Source organism: Rhinolophus hipposideros, assembly GCF_964194185.1.
Source record: "Rhinolophus hipposideros genome assembly, chromosome: 19".
In the NCBI taxonomy this organism is placed as follows: domain Eukaryota; kingdom Metazoa; phylum Chordata; class Mammalia; order Chiroptera; family Rhinolophidae; genus Rhinolophus; species Rhinolophus hipposideros.
Genome location: NC_138065.1, coordinates 35,584,206 through 35,607,112, shown reverse-complemented (window position 1 = coordinate 35,607,112; position 22,907 = coordinate 35,584,206). Strand labels below are relative to the sequence as shown.

At 49.5% G+C, this 22,907-nt stretch overlaps 1 protein-coding gene across 3 annotated transcripts in view; it reads left to right on the top strand.

Moving 5' to 3' along the window:
• The window catches only part of KCNH1 (potassium voltage-gated channel subfamily H member 1), a 335,068-nt gene extending 319,286 nt beyond the window's left edge, over nucleotides 1-15,782 (top strand). For all 3 annotated transcript variants that reach the window (XM_081026796.1, XM_081026798.1, XM_081026797.1), the window contains one exon: nucleotides 14,795-15,782. In XM_081026796.1, the coding sequence (XP_080882922.1) occupies nucleotides 14,795-15,652 (858 nt within the window). In that variant the 3' untranslated portion in view covers nucleotides 15,653-15,782. The remainder of the gene's footprint in view (nucleotides 1-14,794) is intronic.
• The last annotated feature ends 7,125 nt before the right edge of the window (nucleotides 15,783-22,907 follow it).

Below are 22,907 nucleotides of genomic sequence, written 5' to 3'. Positions count from 1 at the left end.
GTCAGCAAAGGCCCTACCCTCTCTGAGCCTGAGTCTCTCACCTTCAACACAGGCTTGTGGTTGAGAGTTAAGATAAGGCCAGTAAATGTTTAGCATTAGGCCAAGCAGCCACCTGTAAATCACACTGCTTCACCCAAAGCCACAGCTGGTCCATGATTCAACCAAAGACAGGGTATTTCTAAGACACACTGGGGTAAAGACCTGCCTCCTCCTCCCAGGCGCAGGCCTCCGAGCACACCGTTCTCTGGAAGCCTGAGGAATAGCAGAGCCTTGGAAGGGCAGGTATAGACTGAGAGAGGAGGAAGGAGAGGGACCCCCCCCATCTTTGCTGCCAGGAGAACCAAGAGAACGTCAGGCCTTGACTATAACCCTCACAGGCTCCAGAGAGAGAAACTAAGGTGCTGATGACACAGGCAGAGGAGGCTGTGGCTGTTGCTGTCGTGGTGAAGCCCAGGGCTTGAGCAGTCAGCGCAGGGCCAGAGCTTCTCTCGCAAGACAGTAGTGTCATGGCCCGTGGGCCAATCCACGGCTGAGGAGCAGAGCAGTGTCACCCAGTCCAGTGCGAGCCTCATAAGAAGCTGGCAGCTCTGGATGGTGTGGAGGTGATAAAGCTCACAGGGTGTAAACCGTCTCGGACCCCAGCACACACTGTGACGGCCCCGGTCGCCTTCTCTCTTTCTCATTCTTCATGGGTCCTCCTGTGAAACGCAGCTGTTTCAGGTCCGCTCAGGCTAGGAAAGCCCCTGGACCACCAACTCCCAAGGGAAGGCTCCTTTCAATGTGGACCAACCATCTCAGACATTTGTCCCATCCCTCTGTATTCAGTAGGCACTGCATAAAGACTCGAATGGCTCATCAGAGCTGTTTCCTTGTGGAGTGAGGTTTTGGAGAGTGTCACCTCTCCCTAAGATAAAACAAGAGGTTTAAAACCCAGCAAGGACTTCAGGTTATGAAAAGATGCGCTGAGCATGGAGTCCTCAGGCTGCTCTCCTGCCTGTGTGGGTGGGGGTGGGGCTGCCCAACTCCAGGGGTGTTTCCCTGCAGTCTTCTGGTGTCAAAGGAATGGGCCCCTTTCCGACCCTGGGACCCCAGGGTGCCTACAGCTACAGACCCTTGGCTGAGTCCCTTCCTACCCCACGCACACGCCCTGCAGGCAGAGGGATCAGACAAGACAGACGTAAATGACCTGAGGCCCAGGCAGAGCTATTTTGTCTTCAGAGCCAGCGCCTCAGGTCTCTGGCCAGGAGGGACTTGGGAGTGGGAAGGCACTGGGTAGTGATGCCTGGTGCCCTGGAGAGAAGCACAGAGTGAGAGAGAGGGCTGGTGTAGCAGTTGAGGAGCCACCTGTGTGCAGCTGGGATACTCGCAGGGCATCTTGGCTCCTGAGCATGTGCACAAGCGTGTCCTCTAAACACGGGTGTGAAATACCTGCCTATGTGGCGCTCTTGATGACACAGAAAATTCCCAGGTGATCTGTCCCTCTCCACGGTTGACAATCACAGCTGGGGGAAGGGAGGCTTCCTCCCATAATGTAGTGCCAACGGGAGGGAGCCCCAAGTCACACAGTTGGGCCATAAGCTCAGGATGGAGCTTTAGATGAGAAGTGGGAGGAGCTCTCCAATCTCCAAGAGGTGCCATTTAGAACTGGTCCCTCCTAGATTTCTTCTTCTCTAATGATTTCTCCTGAGAATGAGCCCACTGTGCTCCTCCCCCAGGCTAAGGGGACTGGAGTGTTCTCCACCTCCCCACCCCGGAAGTGAAGACATAGACAGGCAGGCTACGAAAACTGCCTCTGGAAGGGCTAAGGGCACCTCATGGCTTGTAAATCGTTCCACCTGGCTTCCTGGGGTGGGAGACCCCATAGGGGCCAAAATCCCGGGGCAATTAGCAGTGTGTGTCCCTGAGATGCCCACGTGCTGCAAATGCTCCTGGAGAACCTGGCGCAGATGAGTCCTGAGGTTGAGGCTCTGAGTTTTCAGATCGTGTCCATTCCTCTTATCCCATGACTTAGCATGCACTTCTAGAAGCAGGCTGTGTTCATGTTGTGTTTCATCTGCCACTCTTCTGCTTCCCTGAGTCACTGACTCCATGTCTGTCTCTAGCTGTGATCGCCGCCTTCTACCTGGCCTCCCTTCCTTCAGTTGATCCCTCCACCCCCACCCCAGTTGGTCCTCAGGCCTTGTTGTCTTTTGTGCTCTGCCTGGATAGAAAGGCTCTTCTGGTCCCTGGGGCGAAGCTGGGTGATGCCTTCCCTGCTGGGAGGTTATGTGGGAATAACCACAATGTAGCTGGTATGTGCCCCAGCTGTTCTGAGAGCCAAAGCAGGCACGGGCACCCTCCGCTTGCAGATGGAAAAGCAAGGCTCAGAGCAGCAAGGCAACTGACTCATCACTCAGCTAGCTGTGGCAGGGTAGGACTCTAGGTACAGGGCCGAAAGCGGTTCTGGGATAAAAACGGAAGACAGACTGAACTTCTGGCCTTCTCTACTTCTGGCAGTGTTTGCAGAGAAGGCTGCTTGAGTTTGCCTTTCATTCTACCCGGCTCATACCTTGTTAAGAGCTTGTTAAGGGCTGCTCTCACCTACACACCCCTCCTTCCTGCAGCCCTGATTCTTGGTGGTCAGTGTGGGGCGAGGTGTGACTCTGGAGTTGGGCTATGGTGCCGACATTTTAGCAGGGACAGTGAGACCTCTGCCCTGTCCCGGGAAGCAGTGAGGCTACTGGGTCAGGGGCCCCACTCCAATCTCTAAAGGAGCTCAACAATGGGCAGAGAATGGAAGGGGGAGAATGGAAGACACCTTCTAGTGCCCCCCTCATGTATGCACCCCATATTCCCCAGGGAAGGAGACTAAAGTCCCGAAAGGAAAAGCTCAGGCAGCCAGTATCTCTCTCCCTTATCATTAAAAGAGCCCTTTGCCTCTGAGGACCCATCTCAGGGCCAGTCCTCCCACTCCCACCCCCACCCCCGATTCTGCACTCGTGGTTCTGCACGACCAGTGCTATGGAGGAGGCAGGATTCCTTCCAGCCCAGCTCCCAGGTCCTCCCCACCTTGTCCGTAAAACTGAAACACCCTGCAGGGATGGGGCAAGCCGGACGAGCTCTCCAGATGAGTCCACACAGCTCATTCAGGCTGCCGTCCTGACAGCTCCCAGGAAGGCACGGGAGCTGGAGTGCACGTCAGAGAGAGAAGTGGCCCTCACTCTTAGCTTGTCCCAGACCCTCTCTCACCTGTACCCCGTCCTGGGTGTGAGACACTTACTGTGTAGACCAATTCTGAGGATATGTCTGTAGTTTAGATGTGAGTGGGATGATGGTGACACTTTCCCCAGGAGAGCAGAAGCGGCAATTTCCTTGGCAGCTGAGTGGCTGTACCCTGAGGAATCAGTGGGAAGGCACCCAGCTCGAACTCATTATGTGATGGCTCTGCAATTCTGTGTCCTAACATGAGAAATGGGGATTTTAACGGTACAACAAAAAATTACTTATTAGGGAGAGTCAACCTCTAGAATATTCCAAGCAGTGACATTGTTATTTTTCAAAACTAGTCAGTTGCATGAATCGAAGAGTGATTTAATTTGCTCTGGTGCTTTGTGCGTGAGATGGTGTGATCTGCCGGCTGAAATGGTGAGTGTCACAGACAGGGTGGCATGGATTAGCAAGGACCACTGATGTCAGAACCAACTCTCCAGTAACATATAAGTTGCCAGAATCCTCAGTTGTTTGCTTCAGAGTAGAATTATAATTATGCAAATATATGCTTTGTAGCATATTCTTAAATCCAGAAAAAAAATGAAGAGAATGTAACCAGCGGAAGATGTTGGGGATGGATGAATCTTTCTCTAATTATTGTCCTGTCTTGGTGATAGGGAGTACAAGCTGCAGAGAACCTCAGGGGCAGACTTACCTGGGGGAATGAGTTCTGTATCCTTCTGACGGGGAGGAGGTGAACAAATGAGTCGTGTTCAATTTGCGTAGCCCAGTATCTGGTCCTTCGTTGAGTGGCTGATTGGTGTTAGCTGCCATTGGGGTGGGAGATTCCGATGAGGAAGGGAGCAGATGCACTGGAGAGTCCCTCAGATGTAAGGTGGTGGTAGTGAAATGTTGACCCTCCAGGGCCTGAGCTCTCCTTCCTCTCATGGGCACCCTTGCTGCTGTCTCCAGGACAGCTTTCCCCTATTTTCCATTTTTCTCCATCTCAAGCCAGAAGGCAAAAGGAATGTTCAGAAGACTATGCCCAGGGTGGAGAAAACATGGTGCCAATCCTGCAGAGCCATGGTGAGCACAATTGTGCAGGGGTATCGGGCTGAAAGGGGTGAGGGGAAGGAGCTGAATGCTCAGTCAGAGCAGTGTTTCATGGGTTTGATTTCTGCACATCACGGGTCACCTTCACCCATGGAATAATGAGACAGTATAGTGTTAATGTGATTTCAGAAGTCACAATTAGAGCTTCCCTAGACAGGAGGGAGGCATTATTCAGTGTGTGCTGGAGGCTGAACGCTGGTCCACCTGCCTCAGCCCCGGGGCATCTCTGATGGAGAGGGGTCAGCAGCTCCATATTTGGCTCCATTTCCTCCTGTCTGACTGGCAGCTTGGCCCACACAGAGGAAAGATGGGGTGGGAAGAGGGCCTGCTCTGGCTAGGAGAGTGGAGGTTGATGTAGCCATACTCAGTGTGGGAAGTTTCAGGTTATATTGTTGGGGCTAGTAAAAAAAAAAATGGCATTGAATTATAAATGTGAAGGGAGGGAGGGGCTTCTCACAAATGTCATTGCATTGCGTCATTACAGCAAAGCTGGAAGTAGGTATTTTGTAGGTGAGACAACGAAAGCTTAGAAAGATCAGGAGCTGCCCTCGGGGTGTATACCACCACATAGCAGGGTGCGCATTTCCACCACGTCTTGTCAGCGTCTCGCTGGCCCTTAGCTGCATGAAGGTCACGTGACCACTGACACAGAAGGACCCTGTGAGGACAGAGCAAAGGGCAGGGCTTTGGAAGGGCCACACTTAGGGGACCGGAAGAAGCAGCAGCAGTAAGGGAAACCGAGTCCTAGTTTCCTGTGGCTGCCAAAACTGGACTGCAAACAATATTAAAGCAACAGTAATTTATTCTGTCACAGTTCTGGAGGCTACAAGTTTGGAATCCAGGTGTCTGTAGGGTTGGTTCCTCCTGGGAGCTCTGGGGCAGAATGCGTTCCATGCCTCTCTCCTGGCTTCTGGTTGCTGACAGCAGTGCTTGGCGCTTCTTGGCTTGTAGCAGCGTAACTCCAGGATCCACCCCATCTTTACATGACCTGTTGCACTGTGTTTCCTGTCTCCTCTTTTCTGTTTCTTATAAGGACACTCATCTTTGGATTGAGGACCCACCCTAATGCAGAAGGATCTCATCTCAAGATCCTTACCTTATCACATCTGCAAGACTCTGATGCCAAATAGGTCGCATTTGAGGTTCTGGGTGGACATATGTTTTGGTCTCCACAATTTTGGTCTCCACAATTTAATCCATGACACTGAGGGAGCACAAAGAGTGACAAATATGGCCCTAGTGAAGTGCCAGAGGTCAATGGCTCCCACACAGCAGTGTCATCTCTTCCCCGAGCAGCAAAGAAGGGAAGCATCTTCTTTGCTGGGTGGCGCTGAGCACAAAGGTCATCCTCCTCCTTGGGTTTGAATCTTCCCAAAGACAGGAATAGGTGTGTCTGTAGGAGTCTTGCAGGCCCCTGTTTGTCTGCAAAAGAAGATCTTGCTGACCTTCCCGCTCTCGGTGGGGGACCCTTACAAGAGTGAATGAGAGGATGTCACTAAGGGATCTGACCAGATCATTCTTGATTCATGCCAGAAGGAAGAGCAGTGTGGTGGTGGCAGGGACCAGCCCATGAGAGCCACTGGACCAGGAACCTAGCCTCCAGGTTCTTCCTGGGTAAAGTCCACTGGGACCTCTGCATTCCTGCTCTTCCTACCCAGTGCCGTGCCCTGAGGGTCACCAGGAACCTCGGCATTCTCCAGGGAGGCAAGATTTTCCCAATAACCAAAACACTGGACTCCTGTGTTGCACAGCCCCTTTCCTGCCTCAACCAATCAAAGTCTGCTTCTCAGGTGACGTCATTCCCCCCATAGCCTAATGTATCTAGTGAGTCCTTTTCTCCATAACTGCTCCAGGAGTCTCGGCTTCTTGATCTCTGTCGTCCCCTTGGCCAGATCTCTCTGCTTCACTGTTCTGTCCCTGAATTTTCTTTTTTTTAATTTCGTTGGGGAATATTGGGGGACAGTGTGTTTCTCCAGAGCCTATCAGCTCCAAGTAGTTGTCCTTCAATCTAGTTGTGGAGGGCGCAGCTTTATACAGAAATTGCTGCTGATGGACAGAGAGGGTGCTAGGGCAGGATAGAGGTTATCAACGTATACTGAGGGAAAATTGTCCTTTTCCCTGAAACCAAGGCACTTTCCCTAGCAGAATGGCTGCAAGCATGGGCATGGGAGGGGACTCGGGTGGCCATGGTTTGAGTCTTAGCTCCACTGTCTTTGCAGTCATCCTTTCTAAGCTCAGTTGCTTTGTTTGAAAAATGAGGACAGTGATTGTGTCCACCTGCTGGGGCTGCTGTGAGGAGGGCATGAGATGGCACATGTCCAACGTTTAACATCGGTGCTTGACACATGGGAGGTTCTCCATCAGCCTCTACGCTTCCCACCCGGACTATGACTACAAAGACATTTCTCTATCTTGGGTGGCATTTCTGCCTTGGTGACGTTACATGTCCCATGTGCTGTGCGTGTGTGAGTACCTTTGCCCAAATGCTTCACCTTTTATACCTGACTAATGACAGCTCATCCTTCTAGAGTCACCTCCTGTGGCCCCTCAAAGAATGGTATATAATACATGTACTCGGCAACTATTAAATGTCAAGCACTCTTCTTAAAGGTTTACTGATATTACCCAGCTTAATTCTCCTGGTGGCCTTACCAAATCAATAGTACTGTCTGCTTTTACAGGTGAGGAAACTGAGCCTTAGAGAACATGATCCCCAGTCTGTCGGATTTCCAAAGCCTGTGCTCATGCTGTCTATCACCCCTTGCTGTCTCCCCCAACTCCCGCCCATCCTGGGGCCACTTAGCGGCTTGAACTTGAGCTGAGAGTTTGCCAGCCCATCTCTTTGGAGGGCAGAGCTGTACCATATGACCTTCTAGCTTCAGGCTCTGGTGGTCTGAGCTCAGGGAGTGATTACTGACCTGGCCTGGCCTTGTCCCTTTGGGAACCCCACCCCCTCCCTGAGCCTCAGGATCGCCCGTGTTCTGGGTGCTCCCCATGTCCGTGATGCTGTTGAGAGCAAAATGTAGCATTTGATTCCAGCAGCCGCAGAAGTGGCTGTTCTGAGGGGCAGCCTTTTCAAAAAACAAAACCCAACCAACTGCCTTACTGTACCAGTCCATCTCCAGTTTGTTTTTTTCATGTTTTCAGTTTCTTCAGTGGCCCAGTTTGTTAATCTCTCTGTTATGTGCTCTGCCACAAAACCAGGCAGGGCTACTGGTGCCGGGGACTGGTGGGTGTGGAAACTGTGAGGGAGGCAACGGCACCCAGGCCTATAGGGAGAGTGGGATGGGGCCCCGCTCCCCTGATACTGCTGTGTCCCTCAAAGTGGCTTGAGGCAGTGCCAGCATGGGCCCAGCTTTGGGAGGAGAAGAGGCCTGGCCTTCCCCTGTCCTGGAGAGACGCTGTGTGCATGCCCTGCATACAGTAGGTGCTCAGTAAGTGTTTGCTTGGCTTGTGTCCTCCACTCCAGACAGCAAACCAGCTTTTTGTCAGATCAAAGGATGAAAGACAAAAGTGATGGCAGGGCGGACCCGTCCCCTTTCAGTCCCCTTTAGGGACCAGGAGCCCTTTGGGGTCAGCCCCTCACCTCTCCCTGATATCCCCTCTCCCTTTCCCTCCCCACTGCTCAATCTCAGGCAGCACAGGAGGCTGAGCCAGGCTGGACATGCAGCTCAGGCAGGGAGGTGAGCGTGTGCACACACACAGGACAGCAGAGTGGCAGCGATCACACCCCTCACCGCGCCGGGAATGCTGAGCCCCGTCAGCAGAGCTGGGTCAGGCTGCCTGCATCAGAACCACCTGGGAGCTTGTTGCAGATGCCAGTTTCTGACCTTGCTGTAGGAATGTCTCACTCAGTAGAGAACAAACTCTCTAGGTGGTTCTGAAGTACAGCCAGATTTGAGGTGTTGATGTGGTCCAGCCAAGGAAAGACACGGCTTGCCCAAGGTCGCTCAGCGGCCGGTCAGCAGCAGAGTTGAGGCTACGCCAAGCCTGTGTTCCTTCCACTGCTCTGTGTGTTGCAGATTTGGGACATGTGTCTAAGTCCAATGAAAACCAAAATAAATCCCTTTCAGTTTATCTAGTGGTTTTCTATGATTCATACTTCAGTCTCTGTTCCTTTATGCAAACCACTGGAGAATTGAGATTATGTATATATTTTTACTCCCCAATTTGAGCTTTTGTAAGCAACTGGGCTCCCATTCTCTGTACTGTCAGGACTCTGGTCGTCCATTCCCCTCCCAGAGCTATCTTTCCCTGACATGTGCTGCGGGACCGTCTTGCTCAGGGACCTTGAGGGGACTCCTGCTCCCCTTGGCCTGGTCTTGATGAGGGTGGAGAGGGGCCAGGCCCTCCTGGAATGCCCCCAAAAGAGGCAATCAATGCTCCTGACTCACCTCAGGTCCCAGGGGGATCCCGTTTTCAAACAAACTTGAGAATAGCTTCTCAGAAAGCCCTGCAGCTTGAGAGCTGGGTGTCAATTCTGTTCAGCTCAACAACCTTTCATTAAAGGCCTCCAGGCTCAGGGCTGTAGCTTGGTGAGCCCTCAGAGGGATGTGGAGATGGATGAATGAGGCACAGCAGCCACTCCTGCCCTCGGGCGTCCTCTGGCTCCCCCTGTTCCAGTAAGTCATGAGCTGTTCAGCATTCTGTGTGGACCTCGCATGCCCAATATGTCAGGCCCCTCTGTGGGCTGGAAGGACCCTGGTTGGCCAGGGAGGATCCGGACTTACCCCATTGCTGGGGCCTGGATGTGGGTCAGCCTGTGTCCACGGTGGGGCCTTTCCAATGGGTGATTAGAGGCCCCTGGTCACCTGTCCAGGCAGACGCCGGCACCTCTCTGTTGGTGTGGTCGCTGTCTATAATTGCTAGCGTGAAGAAGGTGACATCAAGGCAAGAGCACTGGTCCAAACCCTGAAGTTCTGCCTCTACCTAGCTGTGTGACCTTGAGCAGGTCACTCTACTAGCTAAGCCCCAGTCTCCTCTGCTGTCACATTGTGGAGAAGGCCCCTGCACGTCTCCCGGGATGTTTGGCTTAAATGAAACAATGCACTTGAATATGTGGAATAAGAAGTAAAGCACAATACAGAGTGCTATGTTATTGTAATCATTAATTTTCATTCCCGAGGGGGCTTTAGGGATGAGGACATCCAGTGGGTTTCAAAATGATTGTTTTTGACCACAGAATCTTTTCCCAGAGAGAACTCTCCCAACGAAGCCCAATACATAAGACAGGAAAACAAAAGAAGAAAGCCTGGCTCTGCTCTGATGGGAGCTCGGGGAGATACCCAGGTGCAGGCAGGTGTGAGAGGCAGCTTGCTCAGGGCCCAGCCGCACAGGGTAGCAGGGCTGAAATGAGCCCTCTGGTGTTCAGAGGCCCAGTCCAGGGTTGTTGCATCGGCTTGCCCGCCACAGGAAGATCCGCGTTTATACAAACAAATTCGAGAGTTGTCCTCCTTGCAAAGAGACTCGTCGCAAGGCACTTTGAAATAGCAGCTCCCTGAGCTCAAGTAAGTGATTGGAAAAATGAAAATTGGTCAGGTCACTGAAATGAAGATGAGTGAAAATGGAAGTCTCTTAGGATTCTATTTACATAGTTCTCTTCAGGAGCCTGTATGTTGTGTATAGAGAACTTCACCTGTGGTTTCTCTCTCTCCCCAATAGACCACAAACATCAGAAATAAATTGTGTGTGTGTGTGTGTGTGTGTGCTTGTAGGGGCACAGACATCACTTCTTTCATCCTAGCATGGGCCTCACAAACAGAGGGATGGTCATAATTTATTAACTGACATATTTATTGATTTATTGGCCATTGATTGAGCACTATATAGGCCAGGCATGATACTGAAGGTGGAAAAACACTGAATAAAGCTGCTGCCTAAAGGAGAAGACAAATAAGCAAAATGCTGCTCCCTGACAGTGGTTGCAGTGACCTTTGAGGGAAGTACACGTGGCTGCCCCAGGCTTGTTACCCCCAGGAAGGGGGTCTTCTGACCCAGGAGGTGAGGGAGAGTCAGGGAAGCTCGGTGGAGTGGATGACTCCTGAGCCGAATCCTGAAGGTCAGGAGTCAGGTTGAAGGGATGGGGTGGAAGATGAGATTGAAGGGAGTTTCAGGCAGAGTGAACAGGGGATTTTCAGGACTTGAAATTGCTCAGTACAGATGGAGTGTGTAGAAGGAGGAAGGAGAGCTGAAGGTACTGCTTCGTCAGTCGGGTCACAGAATTGCATTGATCCAGGTCTATCCACTAGGGGGTAGTGTACCAGCAATGGAGACCCCCAAACCCCGTACTCCAGGGCCTCAGCAGTAGGGTTGGAGAGAGGAGGCACCATTTAGCTGGCACATGGAATAGGAAACTGCCTTCCCACCTATTAGGGCTAATCACAAATATAGAGGGTGCTCCATGCCCCCCCCCACATTGATGTAATTTCAGTGTTTGCCAGAGGGGATTCTGGGGAATACTACCCTTTGCAAAGAGAGAGTATGGGGGAAAGTGTTTAAGAAATGCTACTGAGACATTTGTAAGGTGCATTAGCGTGTTAAGGCTCTGCAGTAAAGCAACCAATTTAACATTGTCATGCGGCTCAAATTTATTTCATTTTAAAACTTTACCCCCTCCTGGTACCTGTTAAAACTTCATGGAACACTTAGAAAAGCTGGACGGACTTCCCCAGGCCTCCAGCTAGAGACTGTTGAGAGCAGAGAGCATCCTGGGTTTTAGGGCTTGGGGTCTGGCCCATCGTTCCTGCGGTAGGAACTATGGAGCACCTCTGAGCAGACGAGAGCTGCCGTGGCTGGTGCTGGCAGCACGGCCTCACTGTTGTGAGTCAGGCAGGCACCCCTGCCCACTTGGACCTAAAATCCTTGGCCAAATGCTTGGTCATGGAGGCCTCTGACATGAAGAGTCCATGACCAACTTCTCCAAAAACGTGGCTGAGGTTAGTTAGCAGAGCCCTGGATCCCAGAGCAACTGTCAGGCCACGTCAGCTCTATGTCCTTTGGGGGCGGGGCGTGGGGGGAGGGTGTTGCTGGTTTTACGCTGATTTTCACAGGAGGGCTCAGGCACTTCTGCAGGGCAAGAAGCTCTCCCTTGGTTCACCTGCCCATTGAAGGGGCCAATGCTGCTCAGGTGGGGCTGCCAGTGGGATACAGGATGACTGAGGACAGAGCTAAGGTGACACTTTGAGAAAAGCCAAGAGGCTTCAGAAGAGTCAGCACAGACCCAAGCACCACGTCCCCCCACCCAAGGAGAGCCCCAGGCCGTGAGTGCAAGGCTGCCCTCGTTCACGACTCGGTCTGAATATGCCACCCGTGTCAGGTCAGCCCCACCCCAGGATTCTGCCCCCCGTGGGCATTTGGTTGAAAAGCACATCCAGTCCATCAAACAGGAGCTACCACTTCCCCGCACAAGTGTCCACCGTGAATGTGTATTAAGCCCTTGTTAACCCACTGGTGTGCTGCCCCTTGGGAGAGATTTTGTGTCGATGCCTCAATATCTGAAGACGTTCTTCCTTTTCTTTAGTCTTAAAACATTTCATTTCCAGTCTCAAGGGCTGCATCTGACCTGCGATATTTCGAGTTGGGAACAGGACCATGTGTGTTCTGAGCCAATCGCTTCCTTTTATAACATTGATTATGATCTCTACGATCACCCTTTCCAGGCAGAAGACATTCTCCCATTGATGCATTAGCTCCTATTTATCTGTTACTCATTCATTCCATAAATATTTATTGAGGGTCCCCTAAGTACCAGGCATTTTCTAAGTGAACCAAACAGACGACCCCTGCTCTGTTAGGGTAGATAATATATATGTTTTAAAGTAATAGACACAGGTGTGATATGCAAAGTGCTGTGTTGGGCCCTCAGGGAGCTTTCAGGGCGAATAAGATGCAAAGAACTAATATCTTGTTTGAGGATTGTTGCATATAAGAAACAACCGCACTCAAACTAGCTCAAGTAGAAAAAAGGGCAGGTACTGTTAAGAGTCAGATGTCCCACGAATAAAGGGGAGGAGCCAGAGCCATCTCTTTTGCGTACATTCACCTTCTCATTCCTTCCTCCTTTCCCCTTCCTCCCTCTTTTTCTCATTCCTCCTCTCTGTTCCGCCTTCCTTCCTTGTTCCCTTCGTCCATCCTCCCTTCTCTAAGAAGGGATGTGACTGGGGGAAGAAAGAGTTGGCATCTCTACTACAAATGGACACAAGATAGAGTGTGATTCGGGCAGTAGTGTGGTGTGAGCACAGAGGGGTCGCTAGCGTTGGGGGCATGACTTAGAGCTCCGTAGAATCAGGGAGGGCTTTCTGGCAGAAGTGCTGTTTGGAGCCTTGGTGTGAGGAGGAGTTGGATGTCCGGTGGAGAGCAAGACTTTTCCCGGAACAGAGAACCACATGAGCAGAGGGACGTATGGAGGGGAAAGACTGCCACTTGAGAGGCTAGACTGCAGGAACAGATGGGGTGTCGCTGATGGGGACCAGCAGAGGCAGGGTTACATAATCACAGCTGGGCAGGGCAGGGCAGGGATGGGAGAAATGCTGCCCAGTGGAGGTCAGAAAGCCAAGTAATGGGGCTTGAAGATTTAACCAGGTGGTGAGAGCGGTGACCGCACTATCCCACGCACCTGTTAGTGACCCGAGTGTAAAGTCATGCAGTGACAGTTTTGACGGAGAAGATGGATGACAGGTGTGAGCCTCCAGTCGGATTGCAATTTGCTGATTGATTGCTGGCATCGGGCAATGCAGTGTTTGTTGGGTTCCTCTGTATTTTTTGGCACTATAAAATGACCGTTCTTGTCAGTCATATCTGAGGACATGGGTGGTGCCCTCAGACAGCTCTGGGCAGGGGGGCTTCCTAGAGAAGGTAGAGCACGTTATATGTAGTTAAGTATCATCTGCACCTAGAAGCAAAAATAGAAAAGAAAGAGCCTTATCAAGGCTCTTCCTTTTTTACTGGGGGCAGGAGGATTCATTTTAAGCATCTACAAGGGGCCAGTGCTTTCACATAAGCAATCTTGTGCTGGTTTACACCAAGTCAGAAAAGTGAGGATTTTCCCCACTTTTTAAGGAGGAAACTGAGACTCAGGAGTTGAGATACCTGTCTGAGGTCATGGAGCTAGGTGGCAGAGCTGGGACCTATTCTGTCTGAACCCAAAGCCCATCCTCCTGGCAAGCCAACCATATGTGCCTCCCCAAGACCTGGGGGTCCTGTGACAAGTCCTTGGAGCTGGTTCGGGGTTGGTCTGAGGCTACCCACACAGGGCACACGGATTTCCAGATCGTGGTGATGGAAAAGCTGCCACTGTCCCTTCCACAGGCTTCTCCGCTACTCCTCAATGAGCTCAATGCCCCTAGTCCTCAAACCTGTGATTTACATAAAAAAGACGACCTCTTGCAGGTTGTTTCCTATAAGTGCAGGTATGGGACGATTGAAACATGTCCCCGAGTGTACCTGCCACACGCAGTATAAGCCAGAAATGACAGGCTTTCTTATAATCTGATGTAAGCCCAGGGGAAAGCCCTGTAACATGAGTCCTCTGCACTCAGAGCCAGACTCATGAGACTGTGTTGCTGTCTGTCTGTCCTCTGCATGAACCATTGTCATCGTCAGGAAGTACCTGTTGGACATCAAATGGATCTGGGGTTCGATGGCTTGGGTACAAGTTCCTTATAGGAAAATTACCTGTTATGTGACCTTTACTACTCTGAGCCTTGATTTCTGCTTCTCTAAAATGGGGATAATAACACGCGTATGTCTCCCAGTGACCTTGATAATTCTGTTGTAAGGAATGCGTGAAATAACATTAAAGTGCCTTATAAACTACGAAGCTCCATCCAATGTTTGTTACTGTTAGGACGAGATCGTGTTCAAGGTCATGGGCCTTTCTTCCCTGTAAGCTCCCTAAGGACAAGGAGGGCTTCCCTGTGAGACGAGCTTTTACTTCTCACAGCCAACCGCATTCACTCAGGGACCAGATCTTCACGTGGCAATGGCAGTCTGTGGACTCGGCCGAACTTTCTTCCCCTGGAGTGTGGTTTAGAGCACAGGTGCTCAGATCACCTGGAGAGCTTAAGTTATAGGCTCAGGGACTTCCTGTCCGCAGATTCTAATGCAGTAGGTCTGAGCTGGGGTCAGAAAAATGCGTTTTGAAAACACATACCAGGTGATGCTGCAGTGTAGGCATGGGGGGGTTAAAGGCGGCCCCAGTCCAGAGGCCAAGAAAAGGCCATTTTGTATCTCCAGCCTCCTGGCACGTGGGGATGCAGAGGCTGGGGGTTTGTTTCTCTTGAAGAGGACAACAGCAAGGGTCAATTTCTTGATGTTGGAAGGCAGGTAAGAATGTCAAGAAAAGGGAGTGACGGCAGTCACTGAGGAAAGCCCAGGGATGTGAAAGGACTCTGAGCCTCAGTTCTTGGGGACAGGGGGCTGGGAGCTGAGAGCTGTGACAGGCAGGGTGGCTGAGCAGCCCATATACACAGCATGTCATTCTGTCTCACTCCAGATCGTATTCCGGAAGATCAGCGACGTGAAGCGGGAAGAGGAAGAGCGCAGGAAACGGAAGAATGAGGCCCCCCTCATCTTGCCTCCGGACCACCCAGTCCGGCGACTCTTCCAGAGGTTCCGACAGCAGAAGGAGGCCAGGCTGGCGGCGGAGAGGGGGGTCCGGGATCTGGATGACCTGGACGTGGAGAAGGGCAGTGTCCTCGCAGAGCATGCCTCGGCCAACCACAGCCTCGTGAAGGCCAGTGTGGTCACTGTCCGCGAGAGCCCCGCCACACCTGTGTCCTTCCCAGCGGCCTGCCCCTCAGGGGTGTCGGACCACGCCAAGCTGCATGCGCCCGGCTCCGAGTGCCTGGGCCCCAAGGGCAGTGGGGGCGACTGTGCCAAGCGCAAAGGCTGGGCCCGCTTCAAAGATGCTTGCGGGAAGCCTGAGGACTGGAACAAAGTGTCCAAGGCCGAGTCCATGGAGACGCTTCCCGAGAGGACCAAGACATCAGGGGAGACCACACTGAAGAAGACAGACTCGTGCGACAGCGGCATCACCAAGAGCGACTTGCGTCTGGACAACGCTGGCGAGGCCAGGAGCCCCCAGGACCGGAGCCCCATCCTGGCGGAGGTCAAACATTCTTTCTACCCCATCCCCGAGCAGACGCTGCAGGCCACCATCCTGGAGGTGAAACACGAGCTGAAGGAGGACATCAAGGCCTTGAATACCAAAATGACCAGTATCGAGAAACAGCTCTCTGAGATACTCAGGATATTAACTTCCAGAAGATCCTCGCAGTCTCCTCAGGAGCTATTTGAAATATCGAGGCCCCAGTCCCCAGAATCAGAGAGAGACATTTTTGGAGCGAGCTGAGAGGTTTGTGGGGAAAAAAAAAGAAAAGTCAAAGACAAAACCCAACCTCCCTGCCCTAGACACCACCCCACCACATAAACCTACATGACCAACAACTTTAAAAGTAGGCTTTTCCTGATAGAAAATCTAAGTGGGACCAGTCGCTTAGGCACACACTCTCTCTATTCCTCCATCTGGGAAAAGATACGGGAAGAGGAGCGTGCTGCCACCCTGCAAGACGGCAGCTACACCTGAACTGTCTTTGCACAATTTTGGAAGAGGGGGCATGCTGTCTAAAGAGTATTTTCCTTCATTTTTAATTTTTTACTCCCATGATATTTGTAAAAGATGAAAACTACCAGAAAAGAGTAGCAGCCATTTGGGGATGGGTGGGAGAGCACCAAGAACTCCTCATGGATATACCATGCTGGGCAACTTTTCCAAGACCCCCAAAGACTGCCGCGAGCACAGGGATTTCCCAGCATTCCCTGTCCTTGTACAGCCTATGTCTGATGTCACTTCATATTTTCCTACAGTCATAATTGTAACAAGTTTGGGATAAGGGGAGATGGAGGGACAGGGAGTGTAGCGCCTTTCAACTTTCTGTCTCCCATGGTTAAGGCCAAAAAGCAGCTGAGGTGCTGTGGGTGCCTCCCATGGACACTGAGAGCCGGGAATCCTCAGGTCTCCTTTCCCCAAAGAGGTGAGCCAAGTGTGAGAGCTGGAGTGGGTCCCTTGGGATCCAGAGATTCTCCACAGACTGCTCCTATGGGATGGCCAGCGGGGAGGGCCCTGGAGGCCCCAGATGAACCTCTGGCCTTGCTCCATGCCACTGGCCTCATCACGCAAGCCCCTTTGCTTCTTTTCCCTCTCAGTCTCTCTCCCACGTGTTCCTGTGACATTCCTCAGGGTATGGGGCATCAGCAGAAAGGGTGATGAGCCCAGAGTTGCTTTATTAGCAAAGTAGACACAGACACACACATACAACCTCAGAAAAATGATTGTAGCAAGTGCTATGTTTATATTATAATTCTCACGGGGATTGCCCTTCAGAAGTTTGTATTTTTGTCCACTTCAGGGTGTCCTCAGAGGACACGTGGGAGCCAGGCTTGGCCTTACTTTAAAGCTAATCTTTGTATCTCCTACTAAAGTCAATAGGACTTGAAGAGAAAATGTGAAAAGATTGCAGGACTGCAATGTACTTGCTTCGGGAGCTGGACAAAGAGAATGAGGCAGTGGTTTTCCAGCTGTCTCTTTATGGTGATCGAGAGAGGTGGCTGTGCAGCTGTGATCCATGGGGAAGGTCTGAACTCAGAACGGTGATGACGGAGCCACCTGTGGGCCATCCCAGTCCCTATGCCATGGTGCTCAGGGACATGCCACTGTCTCCTAGTCTCCTGGGGTCAGGTCATTTGTGCGCTTGGGCTTCTTTCAATGGCTTCTGAAAAAGGAGAGAGGAGGTCTCTCCCAGGCAATTGGGGCTAGCCTGGGTGTGTGCCCCATAGAGAGGAATCAGGACTCTAGAAGTTGTTGAGCAAGGTGAGAAGTTCAGCTCTAAGCACTCAGCTTTGAGAGAGTGAAATTAGCAGTGCAGGTGATCTGGACCATGAGTGACAGGATGGAATCATCCAGGGCACTGACCTTTGCAACCATCTACTATCAACCACATAATGCACCATGTAATGGCAGCGACTCCATTCTTAGCACCTCTGCCTGGAATTGCTTTGTTAGAGAGAGTCTGGATCCCAGTGCTGATTTCCCTCAGTGCTGAAAGGAACCTGACAAGTCAGGCCTTACCCTACCAAAGACAGTCAGTGTTTCTGAAAGCCACCTGCCTAGACCCACCACCCACCTGCTCAGTGACCATATGACCTAGGACTTGGCCCTCAGTTGTCTGTGCAGAATGGGGCTGTCCTCTCCTGGCTCCCAGGCTTGGCCCAGATGGCCCTGGGGAGCAGAGACCCCGTACACTTATGCAGCTGCTCGCTGGAGGCTTACAGGGTGGCCCCTGGCTTCCTGAGGCTGAGAAATTAGATTCAGCTGCAGGTGGCAGCATACAAAGAAGAGGAAGTGAAATTCCCCGTCGTGACTATGATTCTGGATAGAGCCGTGGGGCTTCCAGCCTGTTTAATTTGAGAAGCTGCCAACCAGTTCTTGGAGCAGAAGCTGTAACCTCTCTGGAATCCCATCTACCAGCTGTCCCGGCAACGTTCTAGTTTGCCATTCCTTACACATGCTCCTTTACCTGCTTGTAAAGTTTTGGACCCACTACGTTGAAGGCAGGGCAAGGGCCCTGATCACTCCAGTGTCCCAAAGCACCTGCCCGACTCTCCAGGGACATGATGCCAGGCTCCTGTCCAGCAGCCTGCAGGCCAATGGAGCGAGGCCCTTCCCGTTCCCTTCAGCTCTGCCTGCGGGGCACAGGTCATTCAGAGAGGACTCCCCATCTGGGTCTGAGGGGCAACAATGCTGATGTGTGAGGCACGCAGTCTAGACTTGTTTGGGGCGGGGGGGGGTAAAGCTTCATGAATGTACTCCTGGGATTGACTCCTAGGATCAAACTGGGCTTCATGGAGCCCGGATCTGTTCATCTCGGGGTCACAGGGCCCACAACATGTGCTCCCGTGGGCGACGGTGAGAGCACCATGAGAGTGGCTGTATGAGCTCTTGCTCGCCAGTTAAGGACTGTAGGGATTTTTGCTATAATTGTTTTCTCTGAGAAAAACAAACAAACAAGTTCTTAAATGAGCCAAACCTCTTCTTTCATTTGTATGACGTGCACCTGACCACAGGCTGCTTCTTGCTACCTACTCTTACCTGGACGCTCGCTGCCCTGGGTTCCCAAGCAAGGACCACAAGCTACAGGTGCCACTATGGAGCCGTCCACTGTCCACCATGTAATGCAGTGTTCCCCAGCAAAGGCGTGGGCTAATTGATAAAGGGGAGACGAGCCATGTTGTGAAGTTTGGATGACACTATTGAATTCTTCAGCAAATCTATGAGGACCCTCAATTACCTTGGGAAAATCTTTTACTATAGCTCTAAGCTCAGCTTTGGTCCACAGGATGTTAGAAATTAATGGTTTAGCAGGAGTCTCAGAGGGCCTAATGTTAAAAGGGAGAGTTTTAACAGGCTCCGTTGGTCAAGTATTAGCACTAAAGAAGGGACGTACAAAGGAAGGGTAACCTTCCTTTAGGGCAAAGGTAGATATAGAGGGGGTGAGGCAAATATAGTGTTAGGGCAAACCACGGCTGGTCCTGCCAAGAAAGAGGCTTCAGATGGTTTTAAATCTCCTTTAAGTTATTTATTTTCTTCAGTTAACTTAGAAAGAGTACTTCGTAAAGAAGCAATTTTAGAATCCTGACTATGTTTAGAAGTCTCTAGGTACCAATTAAAATAGCCCTCCCGTTCAGGTTCTTTAGTTTATTGCGGCGGTCTTCTAATTTAGTCCGGAGGAAAACAAATTTGGGGAGATGAAGAGTCTGCTTCATGGCCACTGAAGTTCTAAACTATCTTTAGTATGGTTGGTCCATTTAGTCAAACATACACGTGAAGCAGAACTATAATTTTTTAACATAGAGCCAGCTGGGGTCCCTGAGGGAGGGTTATTCTTAGGTATTTAGATGACTGAGTTATCATTTTCCACAGGTTTTGAGAGCAAAAGAAAAATCCCTACATAGTGTAAAGGGGGCACTTCTGGGGTTGGTAGGTGTATTTGGTTTTACTGCGACAGTGTGCCTGTTCACAGGACACGTTTTTCTTGGGGTTGAAGGCCTTTGCCCTAGTGTCCAACCCATGATCAGGTGTCCCCTGTGGCACAGAAATGTTTCTGGCAGTTGACAGGCAACCTACTGTCAATCTGGCCTGTCTGTGACCAATTTATCCTCTCAGTCTTTTGTTTCAGCGATCAGTCTCATAAGGAGGGGTGGCGAGTGCGTGGGTAGATTTATTTGCTCCACCCATGCCCACTGATACTATTTTTAATTTTTGCTCTCAAGAATTCCAAAGTAATTATACCCAAACTCAGTGCACTTCTAACAAGAAAAAAAATACCAAAAAGGAGAAACCCTTAAACAGAAAGAATGAAACATTTAAATAGGTGCCGATTAAATTCGGAGAGCTCAACCAAAGGGAGGAAGCTCAGAATCCAAGAGGAGACTCATGGAAGCGATGAGCACAAAGAGCCCCATTCTGAGTGTCCTTGGCCTTTGGGAGTCTTTTCCTTCGGCTCCTACTTCTGACACCAAGGACTGTCACCTAAATAAAGAGGCAAGCTCAAAATTGTTAAAATAAATATAAATAAATAAATAAACAAACAAACAAATAAATAAATAAATAAACCAAGAGTTTATTTGCGTAGAGCAGAAGAATTGCAATTCAGGACAAACTGTAGCAAGCAATAGGTGAGTCCTGAATTCCTCTTCTATTTCCAAAAACTCATCTTCTTTGACAATTTTGAGCTTGCCTCTTTATTAAGATAGACCAAACTTCAAACTTTCAAACTTTTGTCCAAGCCTGTGTGGGGAACAAATGAATGCCTTAGAAATACCGGGTGTAGGAAGGGCCTCATCTCCCCGCCCACTTGTTGCATTGACTGCCAGACAGCATATGCACCCTCTGAGGAATTTTAGGAGCCCTGGTGGACATACAAGTTGATGTGCATTGGATGAATAGATTGTACAGTGTGTTGCAATAAGATGTTTAGCCTTAAGACCCTTGAATGGAACTCCAACTGTGATGGAGCTGCCAACACTCTTCCCCCTCTCCTCCCTCCTCACACAGTGTTGCTTAAAGAGGAGGCCTGCTGAGGGCACACTCAGCCCTGGACAGCCTCTCTTCTGTCACGGAATCATTGTACTGTCTTCTCTCTCTTGCTTCAATAAAAATTACCTTCACCAGCTCTTGTGCCCTCCAACTGGAGATTTCACTGTCCCCTTCGCACCTACTTCAGCCATCAAAACACCATTTTCTCACCCAAAATGTTCCTATGGAGAAGGTTCAATTTCCATCCCTCACAGTTCAAAAGAATCAATGTGAATTTGCCTGAAGCTTAGTTTCACATGAAACTTCATTTTCATGAGAGCATGTCTGCCTTCTTCTGGAACCTCTAGAACTGGATTTGAATACCCTGCAGGTGCCGGACTGGGTGGGTGCCCTCCCCGCATGCCATTAAACTTCTCTTAGAGCCAGTGTCTCTTTATCTGTGACTTCCGGATCCATTAGCTGTTCAACGAGAAGTTCACGGATCTTGTATCAGGATATGAATTGCTTTTATGTGAAGAAAGATGAAACCTCCCTCTAATGAATGTATTCTCTTAATATTCAGACACTGTATTTGTGCATCAGTTGGAGACTGTCCACATCCGACATTTTGCCGACACTGCAAGGACACTTCCACTCATAAGCAATTTGTCATCCTGGGACTTCTTATATTAACATACTTTCCACTTGAGTCCTGCCAAATCCTTCACTGGGTTTTCCTTTTTCCTTCGCATCTGCCACTTTGTTCAGGTGAGCATGAATAAACAGAAGTGCAAATGAGCTTTTGTGGCCAGTGAAGGATGCTGCCAGGAACGTCACTGTATGTCTGCAACTGGGAATGTTAAGAAGAACATGTGGGCCCCTCCATTGATGATAGTCCCTTCTTAACATTTTTAAACAAGCACAAATGATATTTGTAAAAAAAAAAAAAAAGTTTAATTTTATTTATTATGGTAATAAACTATTTTATACATGATACTTACTTTTGCCTTTCCTTCTATAATTTCCAGGACATGGCCTTGGGTGTTCTGACCTAAGATGACAGAACAAGGATGGTGCTTTTTATTTCTTTTCAAGAGCTTGGGGAGCTCTAATTCAGAGAGCACCAGTAATTGTGGTTTGTGGAGAACTTAAAACTATAGAGACACCAAGCCTGTGTGTCAGAGTACTGCCCAGCAAGAGAACAGTTACGAAGGTGCTTTGCAGTAGCATTTGGAACAGAACTGTATGAGCTAAACCAGTGTCAGATGCCTTTGAAACCTGGCATCCCTGGAACACTGGGGTACACATTGACTTAACACGTATCTGAAACTGACCTTCACGTAGAAGTGAACTTTTTAATTTTGAACATATTGGACTGAAATTTGCAAGAGATATGTGAATGCTTCCTTGCCTTTTAAAATATACTGTAAAAAAAAAAAAAACAACTGAATCTTTTCAGAATGACTCAATATCAACAATATAAGTTTGACCTATGCTTGAATTCATTGATGGTCTCAGAAGCTATTAAGGCGGACGATTGCTTGGCCCTAAATTACCACTATACACCAGCACTGTTTCAGTTCTGCTGTGATTTTAATAGATATTGCTTTCTGCGCATGGCAAGACTCTCTATAATACTGCCAATCTGAGTTGTTATTTAATACCAATGGACCACATATCAAAAATGACACTTTTCTTTTTATAGACAGTAGCACTTCAGGGATGGAGCCTCTGATCCGCAATCCATATTCAGACCTCTGCTTGATCTCATAGGGCCACAGTATGAATACAGTATTTTCAGTGACGTTCTCCCCACATTCTATTATTTAATTACATTGCAGCAAAACAGAATACAAATAATTGAAGGGTATACTGCTTAAAATTCCAAATGATTGATATTCATTTCAAAGGTCTCACCTAGTAAAGCACTAAACATTACGTTCTTTAGATATCCTCACTGGTGAAAAAACTCTATCTGTGAATATGATTTTTATAATTAATCAAAAGGACCAGTAATACAGAGCCAAGTGATAGAACATGTGGGTGCCAAATGGATTTAAACAATAAAAAAAGAGGGATTTCATTGGTTTTAAAATAAAACAATTCGCCTGAAAAAAGGCCTCAGAGAAGCTTCTCAACATGCACTGAGAAAGGCCAGCACAATTAAGATAATCTGGCTCTTCAACAATTGAATGGATACGTTCTGGTACATTTGCTAGAAAACAAACTCGTTATATTATTGTTAATTACCTAACACTTAGTCAACAATTATTATTTTTAAGTAAGCAAGTGAGCAGTCTTAATGTCTCTAAGAATAACACCCTCCCACTAAATTCTCCCAATATATAGATCATTACACATGTAATTGATATATTTTATTTCTAGGTCAGCAGTCTTGAGTAGAACAAAAGGTTTTCTGCTGTCACTTCAAAAAAATTAATCTGAAGAAATTATAAAATACTTTTAAGTCTTCTTGCATGGTCCCAAGAATTAGTCAAAAATGAGCAAGATTTGGCTGTCCTTTAGATGTCTT